Source organism: Malaclemys terrapin, chromosome 6 (genome assembly GCF_027887155.1).
Source record: "Malaclemys terrapin pileata isolate rMalTer1 chromosome 6, rMalTer1.hap1, whole genome shotgun sequence".
NCBI classification, from domain to species: domain Eukaryota; kingdom Metazoa; phylum Chordata; order Testudines; family Emydidae; genus Malaclemys; species Malaclemys terrapin.
Genome location: NC_071510.1, coordinates 73,860,358 through 73,875,571, shown reverse-complemented (window position 1 = coordinate 73,875,571; position 15,214 = coordinate 73,860,358). Strand labels below are relative to the sequence as shown.

The 15,214-nt window shown below is 37.9% G+C and overlaps 1 protein-coding gene across 1 annotated transcript in view; it reads right to left on the bottom strand.

Annotated features, from left to right (window-relative positions):
• Positions 1-15,214, bottom strand: part of ELL2 (elongation factor for RNA polymerase II 2) — a 61,036-nt gene that overhangs the window by 34,204 nt on the left and 11,618 nt on the right. The window contains exons 2-3 of the mRNA XM_054031677.1: positions 13,763-13,810; positions 2,640-2,761 (exon numbers count right to left, since the gene is read on the bottom strand). Of these exons, the coding sequence (XP_053887652.1) occupies positions 2,640-2,761; positions 13,763-13,810 (170 nt within the window). The remainder of the gene's footprint in view (positions 1-2,639; positions 2,762-13,762; positions 13,811-15,214) is intronic.

Below are 15,214 nucleotides of genomic sequence, written 5' to 3'. Positions count from 1 at the left end.
TTTCAATCCCACAGCTAGCTGTCATTTAACAGCTTCATATGTGTTTTATGGCATCTCTACACAGACATTATACCACTAACTATACAAGTACAGTTAAATGGTAGAACACCGCCTCCCCCCCCCCCGCCCCATCCTCTCCCCAGTGGACACAGTGATGCTGTATTAAGACAACCTTATACTGCTATTAGAGGTTGTAAAACAGTATAGCTATTTCAATAAAAAAAAAAGTCACCCCTCTAACCAAAAGTTATATGGTACCAAAACGCTACATAAAGCATGCCTAGCTGGTGTCTTAAGCATTCAGACGACTTTTCAAATTATGTTAAACTCACTCAACTGAGTTCACATAAGTGAAAGTGATATTTTTTGTCTGTTGTAACAGGGCCTTAATCAACCATCAACCTAATTCTCAGTGTCAATTTTACCATTACTTATAGCCTAAGATTTCTCTAACCCTTCAGTTAAACAATTCTGTTTCTCAACTTGCTTACTTTCTGCATTTGACTGCACACCAGAGAGTCTATTTTCATAGTTTCCACATTTGTTTGTGTGGGTCTTACATGTAACAACAGGGGACAAACATTTGAAAAACAGTGAAGTGTGATAATAAAACCACAAAAACTCAAGGGCAGGTGTAGTGTCTTGTAACTTGTGTATTAAAACACTGACTAGATGTGTAGTTCAGTGTCCCTTCAAGCCTTAAAGCACACTATAACAACAATGAAGCCTACATACCTGGATTAAAACTGTGCTACACCTGTAAATATTTATAGAGACAGTTGTTCCTCAAAGAGTTTTAATATAAAAGTTCCTGTTCTATACTGGGCAGGGAAGACTATTCAAATTCAAAACAATGACTATGTTTTTAACACTTTGTGACAAGTACAGCATAAATGCCTAGTTAAAAGCATACTAGTTACAGTGGTATCTGAGTAGCTCTGATCCCACAAAGGACAGTGACTCTAGCTGACCTGCAACATTTTTGAAAGCAACCCCACAATTCTCTGCTTAATGTTCCAAATAGAATGGGTAAGGAACATTCAGCACATCATTTCTCCTTCACTTACCATTTTATTTTTAACTCCCCTGAAGTCATGCCAGCTAGGTCAAGCTCAGCTTTAACATCCCAGAATACATTTAAGATTTCACAGCTACAAGAGTGCCCCACTGGAGTAGGGTGCCATTTCTACTATGGACAAAATTAAGTTGTATTTTATAATACTGTGTAACTTCCAAGTTCTTTAGTTTGTTACATCTCAAAGAATGCACTAGGATATTGAAAAGCCAAGGTACTATCCCTTCCATTCCATTACCCAAGGCAAACTGCACCCCTTGCTTGACTCCTTGAATGCGGTCTCCAGCCTTCAATTGGGCACAGTATTTTTTTTTTCCAAGTAAGATTCAGTTTATCCTTTGGCATTTTAACACCAAAATGTTCATGTTAATGAATTTCTCGAGACTCTTGATAAACATGTTAGTTATGTCTTAAACAAAAATAAGTAAGGCACGCTATCACTTACAAAATGGCCACTAATGGTTAATAGTTTTGGGTGGCCTACTGGAGTGGGAGAGAGAAGTCAAGGAGACAAGGGACCAGAGAAGAAAAGGGACTGCTGGGTAATTCTGCAGCCTGGGTTGACCAGTTGGCAACTCCAAACCACTGCAGTTTAAAGTTTAAGTTTCTCAACTCCAGTGATGAAACTTCAGGAAATTTTTAAAAAGTGTCAGTTGCATTTTCCATCATAATTCATAGGATCTTCTCAAAACTGAACAAATTAAACACTGTGAAATTTCAACAAGAAGTTTCTGCACAACTGTTCTAAAACCATAAAAACTGGTATTTTGATTCTAGTAGTTTCTCCACACAGGTTTAAAAACTTCAGACTTTTAGCACTGCCTAGCCTGAGAGTAGAACTATGTCATCTACGCCCATGTATAAGCATAGATGTTTATTTGCAGTTTTAGCTCAATTTCCCTGATCAGTATGCATAGCTGTTTGTCTGAGATACATGTTCTAACATTGTAAATTAGCCAGGGAGTTGGTCTATAAGACAGGATGCATCTACAGTACCAGAAACACCATTTGCCTTGGCCCACTTGTAAGTTTCTACTCCCGCATGGTACAGCCTTCTTGCCTGCATAGATGCAAGTGAACAGTATAAGCCTTGTTGCAAATCCAACTGTACAGTGTCAAGGAATTGCTGTGTTGCAACCAGATCCTGGAACAGGGTAGTCATACAATTGTGGATAAGATTTTTGACTAGTGTAGTAGTTCTTAAAATCCTTATCCATCATGGTCAGAGAAACCATGCTAGAATGCTGCCAGGTATAGCCATATTTAAACAGTAGTAGCACAGATCTGATCCAAGCATTGACAATACTGCCTACTTTTCAAGTATGGCACTCGTGAAGTGAGAAAGTATTCAGAGGTTAGTTTTTGGAAAGCAAAACAAAAACAGTGATATGTAAAAACAGGTATTTATAGTTTAAGAGACCATACTATTTTAACTAGAGATTATACTTCACTATAGTTTGAAGAAAAAAAAAAAAAAGAAGTTTTACAACCTTTCACTGTTTCTGTTCTAGACCACACAACCAACGTAGTATTTTCTTTCAGGACAAATTTAAGTATTGCTTACCTTGAGACAGTTTGCTGGACACAATCAAAGCTTCCCTGAGGATTATCTTTGCCAACATTTGACAAGTAGAAGTTAAAGTTATGCACTTCGTTTGGGAGATCAGCTTTGGGAATTTTGACAAGCTAAAAGATAAATATAAACTGAAGTTTTACATGTGCCCATCAATGTGATTTGTATAGTACTTTCTTTTTTACTTTAAATCCAAGTGCAGTGATAAAGTGTACTTAATATTTGTGATATGACGGCCACTCAAATTATGAAGCATATAATAAAATGAGTTAACGCTGGCACACTTTCCTCTCAAAAATAATCTTATCAGGATACAAGACTATACCTGTAGTTATACAAGTTGACCCCTGCTCAGGTCTACAACAAACAGCCCTAATTCAGCATGCACTTAAGCACTTGTTTAACTTTAGTCATGTGTAGAGCCCAACTGACTCCAATAGGACTATTAGTGTACTGAAAGTTAAGCATTGATTAGGTGCATTACTGAATAAGCAAAAGCCTTACTGTTTGGCCAACCAAGCAAACACAGAACAACGTAAGTAGAACCTACAGTACCTTGTTTCCTGGCTTTTAAATGACAGTTAATCTTAGTGGAATTTAGACAGGACTAGATTTCTAGAATAAAAATTAAGGCACAAACCTTAAGGAGGAGGATGGGAGGAGAGAAAACAAGAATATTAACCAAAATAAGACTGTTAAAAATAGCTTAGTTATATGGATTTGTTTAAACTCTCCTGGACTAAAAGCCTCTCAGACAAATACTTTTATCTATTTTAAATCAAGTTGCTTGTAAAAATACAAAATACACAGTTTTTTGTACAAGAAATCAGAAGTCAGATGATAAAACTTGCTTTCCTGGTTCAATACACTCATCCTATGCTTTGTGCATAGTACAGAACATGTTCTGTATTCTGTAGATTTAAAAAGTATCAGTTTCACATGCTCAATAGAATAGCAAAACCATGTGATGCATGCTCTAACATGCCGTTCTACAAAAGCAAAAATAAAGCAGATGTTTTTGAGTACCGTGTATTTTAAGTTAAACTTATTTTGGAGTTAGACAAACTCTTATCCAAGAGATTCTTGTGGAATCTATTCGAAGGTTCAACACATTAAATAACCTATTTTGAAGGAAAACATTTGTTTATTTAAAAGCAACATTCACAATGCCCTTTTTGGAATCCTCTTCTGGTACACACCTTTTATTTTGCTTACAAAATTGGCCAGTAGACATGATTGGTGTTAACTTAAACAACTAGTACGTGTGATTTTCTTCCTTGAAATGAAAGCCTAGGAAAAAAGTCACTGCCATTTATGATTTGATCACCAATGTTGGACAGAGCACATCAGCAGCTTGGGACAACTGCTGGCCTTCAGAGAGAAAGATAGGGACTAAACCTGCACACCACTCAGCTATTTAGACTCAAAACATGTGTATTTGTCCCATTCAATAAAAAGCTACACAGTAAAGAGAAAGGATTTAAGTGAAGTAGTTTAATTAGAAGATACAAATCTTGGATTATGTATCTGAACCTGTTATAACAGTTTATCTTCCCAACTGGGAGATTAATAATAAAACATCAGCTATAAAAAGACCTATTGTAGAGGCCATTTTTGATCCTGTATCACAGATTTATCTTAAGAGTCTGCAAGGCTATTATAGAACACTAAAAATATTACTATGCAGAATTTTTTTCAGTCTACTATCGTTCACGAATTACTATAATTGAAATAAAAATATTTCCCCAAATTTATTGTGTGTATCTGACAGCATTGTATCGAGTCAGTTTCATGATTTCCCATTTGTATCGTCTTTTTCATATTTTAAAGATTGATTGTAAACCCACAAGAATTGGCAAAGTTCAGATGCAGGCATGGTACCTGAAAATATTTAAAAATACAACTGACTAATTTTCATGTATGTGTCCCTTGCATGATTGATAATTCTGTATGAAATTCTGTGAGATTTTGGCCCACTAAAGAGTAAGCCTCCCCCTCCCCACAGCTCCATGTACTTTGCAGACTGTTTTGGCTTTCTCCAAACACTCCATTGATGGGTATCTTCCTTCCATTTAAAATTATACTTCAAGAGTATTTCCGCAAAACCAATTAAATAGATTGAGGCAGATGCCTGCAGCCACATATGCTTCAAGTTTACTTTGAAAGTGTATACACCTTAATGTTAATTGACAGTCTTAAAAAAAAAATGCCTTACATAGAAGCATTTACATACTTAATATTCCAAAATAGTTACTGTACAGAGGACAATACCAAGATGACATATCTATCCATTCCTTCTATTACAGTTTGAAGGTTGATACATTTACTAGAAAGGACAGTTATGCAGGAGTTGTTCATTAAGTTGCTTCCCCTCATCTCACTAGCACTACTTCAGTCTCATGCACATTAACTGTCAGCCAGCTTCTCTTCATCCACATGATGATCTTAGCAAGAAAAGCTTGGAAGTAGTATTTTCAGACGTAGAGACTACACAGAATTGGGTGTTATCCATGTACTGCTCACACTTCAATCCATGTTGTCTCACTAGCTCTCCCAATGGCTTCATGTAGCCATTGAAAAGCTGGGAGAGAGAATAAAGCCTAATGGGACACCATAAGGCAGGGCAGTTGCCCAGGACAACCCTTTGGATTAGCTCAGGTGCCACTTGACGCTGAAATGTCACTCTGGCTCCTTCTACTCCTCCCTTAAACATGCAGTTGACTTCCATATCTCTAAGCAGCATTCCCAGCTGCCTCTCTTTTGTCATACCTCCAGGCTCTTTAGAGGGTACCACCTCACCTTCCTCACTTCCAATTCCCTTCTGACTCTCCTATCTGGGATCTGGTACCCCAAATGTTATATTTATCTTTTTAAAACTTCAAAAATCTTCTCTGCCTTTGTACCCTCAGGTAAAACAGAAACTTTACTACACTTTTTTTTTTATTAGTCCTGCTTTCTTTAAACTAAAATTAAATAATCCTCAGAGAACTTCCATGCACAAGTCAAGGACTTCTGGGTAATCAGAATGAAAGTGCAATGTTTCAACTCAAGATAAACTTTTGGACATTTATAATGTTTGTTTTTCCTATTTGATGTACACTTAGCAGAAGGTCAGAGAGCCATAATTTAAGAATTCTTCAGTCAACACTTGTGTTAGCAGGAACAGCTTGCATTTTCTATTCCTGGCTATCAGGAAGCAATATGGTTTTTTGGTTTTAAGTTCTATTGAAAGGCTACAGTATATACCCAACTCTGATTAATCTTTTTTACAATAAAACGCATCCATGTAGATAGTATGCAATGCATTTTAAAAGAATGTTGTCATATTCCCCTTACATCTCATTCCCACAGATTTCCAAATCAGCAAGTACTGTATCTCCATATGTCGGAAAGCATAGATCCAAGGTGGTACAACCAGCAAAATACATTCTCTTTACCTCCTTCTGAAAACAATGAAATCCTTGCCTCAATACTTCATTAGGTCTACTTTGTCCTTACTAGTTTCCAGTCCCCAAAAAAGGCAATAAAAGATTAGAAAGCTCTGCAAAGTCTCTGGATGTATAATTCCACACAATCACCAAGGTCTTGTCTAGACTAGGAAAATAAGTAATATTTATATACAAGTTAGCTAACATGTTTTAACACCTTTTCCCCCGTAGTGTAGATATGGGCACAGTGAAATTAATGATCTACCTCTCTACTACTGTCCTCTCCAGTTCATACTTCAACAGGTCGGTCTCTTCAAGGGAGAATTATTTAATCTGACACTTTTCCAGCAAATAAATACTAGTGTGTGAGACCAGAGCCTTTATTTTTTCCTCCCGCATCATTTCCTTGCATCCCCACAAACTTATAAGTGGGATATATCTTCCTTCCCATTGTTTTCAATAAACATGTATTCCAAAACATGGAAAATTCCTTCAGTTACCATGGTGTACAGTGTACAATGCAATGTGCAACTGCTACTCCTCACAGAGATTGTGCCTCCATCAAAGTACCAGAGGAGAGCACTCATGACCCTTTGCTCTCCTTGTACAATCTCTAACACTTGAAGCAGGAAATTCAGCCTTTTTGTTTCCAGCTGCTGCCGCTGCCTCCTCCTCCAGGCAAGTAACTCAGCTTCTCTTCCATATTCGGCCCAAGCCCACTTGACAAGACCTGGTCTAAGTGCTTCTCTCAGTTCATCTCTTGTAACTACATTGTCAGCTAAACTGTGCCCAACAGCACCAAATGCTGAAAAGCCAGGACATTTTCTTAGACAATGCATATAAATACAGAAACAGCTTAAGCAGGTACTGCTGCACTGGGGTATGTGAGAAAAGGTAAAATTGGGCCTACCCTACTTTGGGACTGAGAACTATATAAGGGAGACACCCATTTTAACCTCAGACCCCATTTAGTGCATCCCCTCCCCTTAGCTATATGGTGTTTCAGAAAGACTACATGGAAGAGCCAACCAGAGACTGAAGCCAGCACAGCAGCTGCAGAGGCACCTTCAGGTGGGACCAATGGACACATTTTCTAAAATTTTGACAGGACTTTTTCTGCCCTGTGCTGATTGGCTGTTTGCTTCAACCCCCTCTAACCCGGTCTCAGGCTTGGTCTACATTAGCAACTTATGCTAGTATAAACTGTGTTGCTCAGATGTGTGGAAAATCCACACTCCTGAGCGATGCAGTTATACCAACCTAACTTCCAGTGCAGACAGCGCCTTTTAGGGAGGTGGATTATTTAAGTAGTATCTTCACTGACATGCCACATCAGCTTTTTTAAGTGTGGACAAGCCCCCAGTCTCTTTACCCTAGCCTCATTCCACACCTCTCTTCTACCTTCCTTCCCTCTCTTTTCTCACCTGTTCTTTCCCCATTGCTCCGAGTCTCCCTTCCCCTTGTCTTTCTGTTTAGCTAAATCCCTCTTAACGAACACGTAGTTAACCAGTGGAGTAACTGTGGAAGGTAAAAGAATCTTGGGCTGATTAAAGGTGGTGTCTAAACATTCAGGGATTACTAGAATCACAACTATTTTAGACCATTTATTTATAATTAGGTAGCAGTGGCAGGAAACTGTTTCTGGTACCACCCACTCCTAAAGCTTGCAATTTGGGCAAGGCAGAGGAGAAAGGAAGGTAAGATTCAGTCTGTGTTTGTATGGAGATTCACCACACCAATTAAATTAATCCCCAATTTACTCTCACCTACGGGAAGTGCTGAATTGGAGGAGTGAGTTTCTTGGTTTAAAGAAGCAAAGCAAATCTATTTTCTCTGCATGACTTAAGTCCTTTTAGAAATAGAGAGGGATGGGAGGGTGGCACACAAGGAGATTGTGTGGTGGAACAGAGGAATTCAAGGAGCCCCTGGTGTATGCCATAAGATCATCCTACAGAAACTACAAAGTGTGTGATCCCCTAGCGCAGTGCAGGGCTGTGAGTGAGATTTATCTTGGAAAGGTAGGAGTGTTTTAAAATGTAGACAAAATTGGAGGGTATAGTGGATAATGAGCAGACCCTCCTTTTAGTCATCTTACTGCACAATACCATAACAAGGAGAATAATGACAATAGTTAGGAGTACTCACTATCATAGGAGATCAAAAGAAGCATAACTTCTTAGAAGTCTAGATCAACAATGGCATAAGAGATGTGGGTTTACTGATATTTCTTATTAAAAAGTTTCACTCTGAACCCTCAAGTTATGCGTACAGCTAGTCTTTGTAACTTGGGACAGTAACTCAACTTCTTTCCACATAGTCTTTGTTTCGTTTGTGCTTTGTGGCTGCTTTCTCTGTACGTAAGAATTGCTGTACTAGATCAGCCCAGTGGTCCATCTAATCCAGTATCCTGTTTGACAGTGGTCAGTACCAGCTGCTCCAGAGGAAGGTGCAAGAAGCCATGCATCAGGCAGTTCGGAAACAACCTGCCTCCAAGGAAAGTTTTCTCCTAATCTCTATTAATAAGGAGTCGGTCATACCCCGATGCATGAACGTTTATATCCTTGACAAAACTCTTGCATATACAATGTTAACATTTACTATACAAACTCTAGAAATTCTTATCCATTTATTGATCAATGCTTTTTCAAATCTTCCTAAACTCTCAGCATCAATGATATCTTATGGCAATCAGATTTACAGGCTAATTTTGTGTTGTGTATGAAAAAGGATTTCCCGTTATCAGCTCTGAATTTGCCATCTTTTAATATCACTGATTGTTGTTTTGTATTAGGAGAATGACTAGAAGTTGCTGTACTTTCTCCAATTACTGTGGGCTCTAGATTCCCTCGGTGCAATCAAGTTCTGCTCTTGAGCTGACATTTTGGTGGGGACTATGGCTGCACAAAAGGAGAGAAATATATCCGCTCAGATTCTAGTGTTAGGGTACCCTTTTGAAAGTAGGAAAGAAAGCAGGTGATATAATGAGTGGGTCTTACTCTTTTTGGTTCCTAGATTAAGGCCAGAAGGGACCATTGTGACCCTAATACATACAACTTCTCTAATGAATTCCTGTTTGAACTAGAGCATACCATTTCTAACATCCATCTTGGTTTAAAAATTGCCAGTGATTAAGAACATACCACAGACCTTGGTAAATTATTGCAATTGTTAATTACCCTCACTGTTAAAAATGCGTACCTTATTTCTAGTCCAAATTTGTCTAGCTTCATCTTCCAGCCATTAGATCTGATTAAACCTCTGTCTGCTAGACAAAGGTTATGTAATGTGTATCATATTCCAGACTGCTCCTAAATTTGTGTGATGTGTCTATAAAGTATGCTGTATTTTACATTTATGTAAAATTAGCTAGTTATTGTGCAGCCTATTATGGAAAGATATTAGCATGGCAGTCATGCTATGTTACCTCAAAAGTAAACTGTTTTCTAAATGACCGTCCTTATAATATCCCACTTATTACTATTACAAGTACTTAGAAGGCACTCATTGCCATGGAATCTAGGTGACTGTATGAACTTTATAATCAAAGAAATGTATAAGCTTTCTAGCAAGCTGAAAGGTTCCCTTCACTGGCCAGAACGTGAACAAGGCAGTTTATAATTAAACTGAAAGTAATCTGAGGAAAATCATCAGTTACAATGGCTTTCTCCCTTAAATTTGATCCTGCATCCATTGCTCATCCCCAGTTGTGGATAGGACTTCCCCTTTTCCTTTTCTTCAAGGAAAGCACCGATAGCCTCCAACAGTTCCACAAACCTATTTAGCACATTGCTGATTGATAACCACCTCACAGTACAGTAGAAAGACATGGTTAGGTTTGTCTTCAAGATCCAGCTCTTTGATGAAATGTTTTTCCCATTTGAGCAGATGAAATTGACAATTGTTAGGACCATTTTCATACTTGAAGTATCTGTCTGTGAGATATTCACACTGGATGATGCAATTAACAGGGATAAACTCCGGAAATTTGGGATCACTTTTCAAGAATCCGATATGGCCTACTTTCCCCCCCGCCATTGCAGGTGCTCCATCCATCGCAAAACGGACAAGTTTATCCTGTGGTACATCAACATTTGTCACTGCTTTGTCAAGAGCGTTCTTTATGTCAACAACATAAGCTGTTTCTTTTAGCGCCACTAAGTCCAACATTTTTCCTTTCACAATTACATCCGTGGAAACAGGGAACAAATGTCGCTAGTTGCGGTTTATCTTGTATATCTGTGGATTGTTCGACAGGCTGAATGATAGAGAATTCTTTAGATTGTTTTGCATCTTGCTTGCAACATCAGCACTGATCTGGGAGATATGCCTCTTTACAGTGTGGCATGAAATTGGAATTTGCTTTATTAGTCATTGAAGTTTTGTGTTACTTGGATGTAAAATTGCAACCCCTTCTGCAATATTTTTCTTAACAAATTCTTCATCACAATATGGGCATTTTGCACGAGTGATATCCAACAACATAACAAAACTAGCTCAGGTCGTTGTGTCAGCTTCCTTACTGAATGCCAAAAACAGTGTCTGTTGACTGTTTAGGTGTAATTTTTATGCAGCTAGCTTGTTTTTCCTTAATTCTGATTCGGGAGGGTATTTAGATAAAAAAAGTTACTGTGATACATTTCATAGTAACATTTCAAATTGCTTGCTTTGTAGTGAGTGAATGATGCATTGCAGATAAGACAAGGGTTTGCCATCTTTAACAGTGAATGCAAAAATCTTTCTCCCATTCTAGTTTAAAACTTCAGTTTTCTTCTTCATACTTGCACTTCTTACAATTTGCAGAGGTCATTGCCATCCATGAAATTAACGTAGAGTTAACACTTCAATCTAAAACTATTCAACTGTGACTTATGAACAGTAAATGCAGTCTGTATTCTGTGGAATTAAAGGAGATTGCAAGCACACAAGGACCACACAGCACAACATCTGAATACAGAACGATGCAGTTTCCTGATAGAAAGAAAAGCTTGCATGTGCACGTTATATCTCATTTTCACAGTATCGGGTTCACCAGGGCTTAACTTCTCTTGAAGTATTTCTTGGAGCCCCCCCACACCTACCCCATTCTCCGCCTACCTGATAGGCTGGTAGGGCTAGGGGCTTTAGGCTTCTGTCCTACAGGAGGGCGGGGAGGGTGGAGGGACGCGCAACAGGGCTCGGGAGGTGCTAAAGCCCTGAGCCCCAGCACCCCCATCCCTGCGGGGCTAAAACCCTGAGCTCCCCCCCACCCCCAACAGTCTGGTAGGCAGAGAATAGGTGTGGGGAATGAGGGGCTCTGCGAGCTGCACTTTAACTGTAGAAGAGAAGCACGTGGTTCACAAGCTGCGGTTTTGCCACCATCTGGTCTAAAGCATTTAGTTTTGGGGGGAAAGGAGTAGATACCTACAACTAAAACCATTTTTACAATTTCTATTCTGTTATTGTATGAACGGTAATACTAAACTAAAATACCATCCCTTTCATAAGAGTATCTCCATGCAACATCTTTTTAATGCTTGCTAAAGCAAACATAGGAAACTTCTAGACCCTAAGTCAATGACAAAATAAACATTAAGAACTTATTACAAATACATTTATAACGATCACCTGAAGTGCTTTTTTCTTGAGAAGCAAGCCCAGGGTCTTGCGCATATTTCTCCCAAAACAAACAGCTGAGGTATTTTAGCAGCTGCATTCTTTATTCTGTTTTAGATGTTAGCTCTGGCATCAACCACGTCAATGGAAAGAAAATCCCAAGTATGGAATTCAGTCACAGAACAATTAAGTGACAGATGAGTCCATTTTTGAACTACAGTGTTAATATTTGTTAAGAATGTTTACATCTGCATTACAGATTAGCAATCTTTGAATATTTAATATTTTTTTATATTTACTTAAGTGTCAGTTCAACTTTAGAAGTCTAGCGACTGCAAATCAATCAGTGCTTTTGCTGACTTAAAATGAAATTTGACAAAAACAAATGCTGCAGGATACTGAACAACACTGCTAAATCCCTTCTAAAAAAACAAAAAGGTGTAGAGGATTGGGAAGCTTTCAAAACACTTGCTGAAAGGATACATTTTGAAATAACTACCAGACTATCCTTAAAACATGCTTTATTAGTAATGCCTCACAAGGTAGTGTATCCTCGTGAATAGAAAATACTAGCACAAATTACATTCATTAAAAAAAAAAGGATACCTTGAAGGACTAGAACAGTTATGTAAACATTTTACCTTTCCTCTAAGTGTATTTTACTGTTCTGTTGCGTGTGGAAGAGCATGCATTAATGGTGTCATACTAATAAGTACTACATCTACTTAACATGACTCTGGAATTTTAGTAGCATTCAGTACACAGAACACACATTTTTCCTCCAGTGTACTGCAGGGAAAAGGGAAAGGGCCTCCAAAATACTGTCTTTGATGAATAAAACTAAAATATACATTAATGTCTTCTGGCATTAAAACTGTTTAGGTAGTCAAGTAGGGAAATTGTCTTAGAATCAGTCACAAATTACACATGTTAAGAACTTTACCTATATAAAAAATTCAGTATCTGACATACTGTGATAAAAACCCAGATTTTAAGAAGAGCTTGGTGTAAGCTCATGTGTCTTCCACCAACAGAAGTTGGTCCAATAAAAGATTCTCTCTCTCTCTATAATATCCTGGGACCAACATGGCCACAACACTCCATACAGATTTTAAGTGTTAGCGTTAAATGTATCACCAATTTAGTAACCTCAAACCTTCCCACTGCTTCTTTGCAGCAATGATTTAAGAACAATCTCAGTAGTGCATAAGAACAAGTAAACATATGTCACATTAGCTTCTGCACAAATGGAAACAGACAATGGAAGGGGGGGGGCTGAGGGAGAGAATAGGCAATTAAGTTTAGAATTTAAACACTAATAAGTCGTTAACTATATTGGCATGAAGTCCAAAAAAAAAAAAAAAAAAAAACCACCTCTGAGCCTGTTGTAGAACTACAAATTTATGAAATGTTTTTCCATTGTGTGTCTGTTTATAAAACAGACAATCTATTTCCATAGAGGCTGGTTACTGTCCACCTTAAGAAAATCATCTAAAATGCTTTCACTGCATGATAGTATTTCTGGAAATCATAACCTGTACTCAAGTTTGTCTCCTGCATTAAGTCTCACTCGGTTTCATTTAAATGGACCACTTCATAAGAGAAGGATCCTTTCATAGACCCCATTTCCACTCCCATCCTCAGCTCAACCATTCACCAGCTGGCTCCAAAAACATTTCATGTTACAGAGTTCCAAGAAGAGCTCAGATCACTGATAGCTCAGACACAATAATTTAAGAACTCGCCTGCCTACACTGTTCTCAAGCAGACTACATTTGTGATTTCTTCTGATTCTACTATTATTCTATTTAAACTGCTGATTTATAACACAAGTTAAACTCTAAACACGAAGGAGAGGAGTTAAGGGAAAACACATGCCAAATATCTAAACCTATTTAAAGGAAAAGGAGTTTACTGAGGAGGTAACTGAATCTTTTCTGAACTATTTGTGAGATATACATTAGTTGTTACTTATTGCATTAGTTGTTAATTATGAACACTTCTAGAAGAAAAAAGGCAGACGTGCAAGTAAGAACTAAGCTTTATTTACTGCATTATCTGCCAAGTTAAAATTAAAATAAAACAACAACTTACCCCTTGGAGTCCTTGAAATTGGATTGAGGGTCGAGAAGGAATACGATTCTATAAAAAAATTTAAAAAGAAGTGAAAAACTCATTAATCTTATAATAAACTTCATAATTCCAACCCAGAACGGGGTTTGCCATTACAAAATAATATAAACAGACATTTACAAAGCTGTATTCCTTTTAGTAACAAGAGACAAAGATACGCTAAAAGCTACATTTTTATAAATGTTTTATAATCTGAAGAAATGTAAATACATTTGACCGTGAACTTCAATCCCTAAATGAAAATAGAAGTGTTATCAATAAAATGAAAACCTGAACCTTTAGGTAAAAGAAATACTTGTATATTGTACCAAGTTTGTTTAGCTCTCCAAACCTAGTGTATTTCTAAATTTATACAAGTTTGATGAAGATGTAAAACTGTTTCATAGATTCATAGATTCTAGGACTGGAAGGGACCCCGAGAGGTCATCGAGTCCAGTCCCCTGCCCGCATGGCAGGACCAAATACTGTCTAGACCATCCCCGATAGACATTTATCTAACCTACTCTTAAAAATCTCCAGAGATGGAGATTCCACAACCTCCCTAGGCAATTTATTCCAGTGTTTAACCACCCTGACAGTTAGGAACTTTTTCCTAATGTCCAACCTAGACCTCCCTTGCTGCAGATTAAGCCCATTGCTTCTTGTTCTATCTTTAGAGGCTAAGGTGAACAAGTTTTCTCCCTCCTCCTTATGACACCCTTTTAGATACCTGAAAACTGCTATCATGTCCCCTCTCAGTCTTCTCTTTTTCAAACTAAACAAACCCAATTCTTTCAGCCTTCCTTCATAGGTCATGTTCTCTAGACCTTTAATCATTCTTGTTGCTCTTCTCTGGACCCTCTCCACTTTCTCCACATCTTTCTTGAAATGCGGTGCCCAGAACTGGACATGAGGCCTAACCAGAGCAGAGCCATAATCTGTAAATAGCTATATATGTCATAATACCATTTAGAAACCAAAGGTTTAATATGCATTAAATAATTTTTCAAGATTTTCAGCCTGGATCCAACTTGTTTCCCTTAAGAGCTATTTGCTTTGTCAGATGTAACCTAACATTCTTCCATATGTTGAGTTGGTCACTGAACTGCACAGATACCAAAGGTTACATGGTTTAAAACCAAGTTATAGTTGCATTGAATTATCCTTCAAATTATATTAATTTTAGTCAGAGTACAACTGTAACTGAGGATCTCCTAAGATTACATATATTTAGGACCCTACCAAATTCATGGTCCATTTTGGTCAATTTCAGGGTCATAGGAATTTAAAAATAGTAAATTTCATGATTTCAGCTATTTAAATCTGAAATGTCACAGTGTTGTAATTGTAGGAGTCCAAAAAGGAGTGTGTGTGGGGGAGATCGCAAGGTTATTGTAGGAGGGGTTGTGGTACTGCTACCCTTACTTCTGTGCT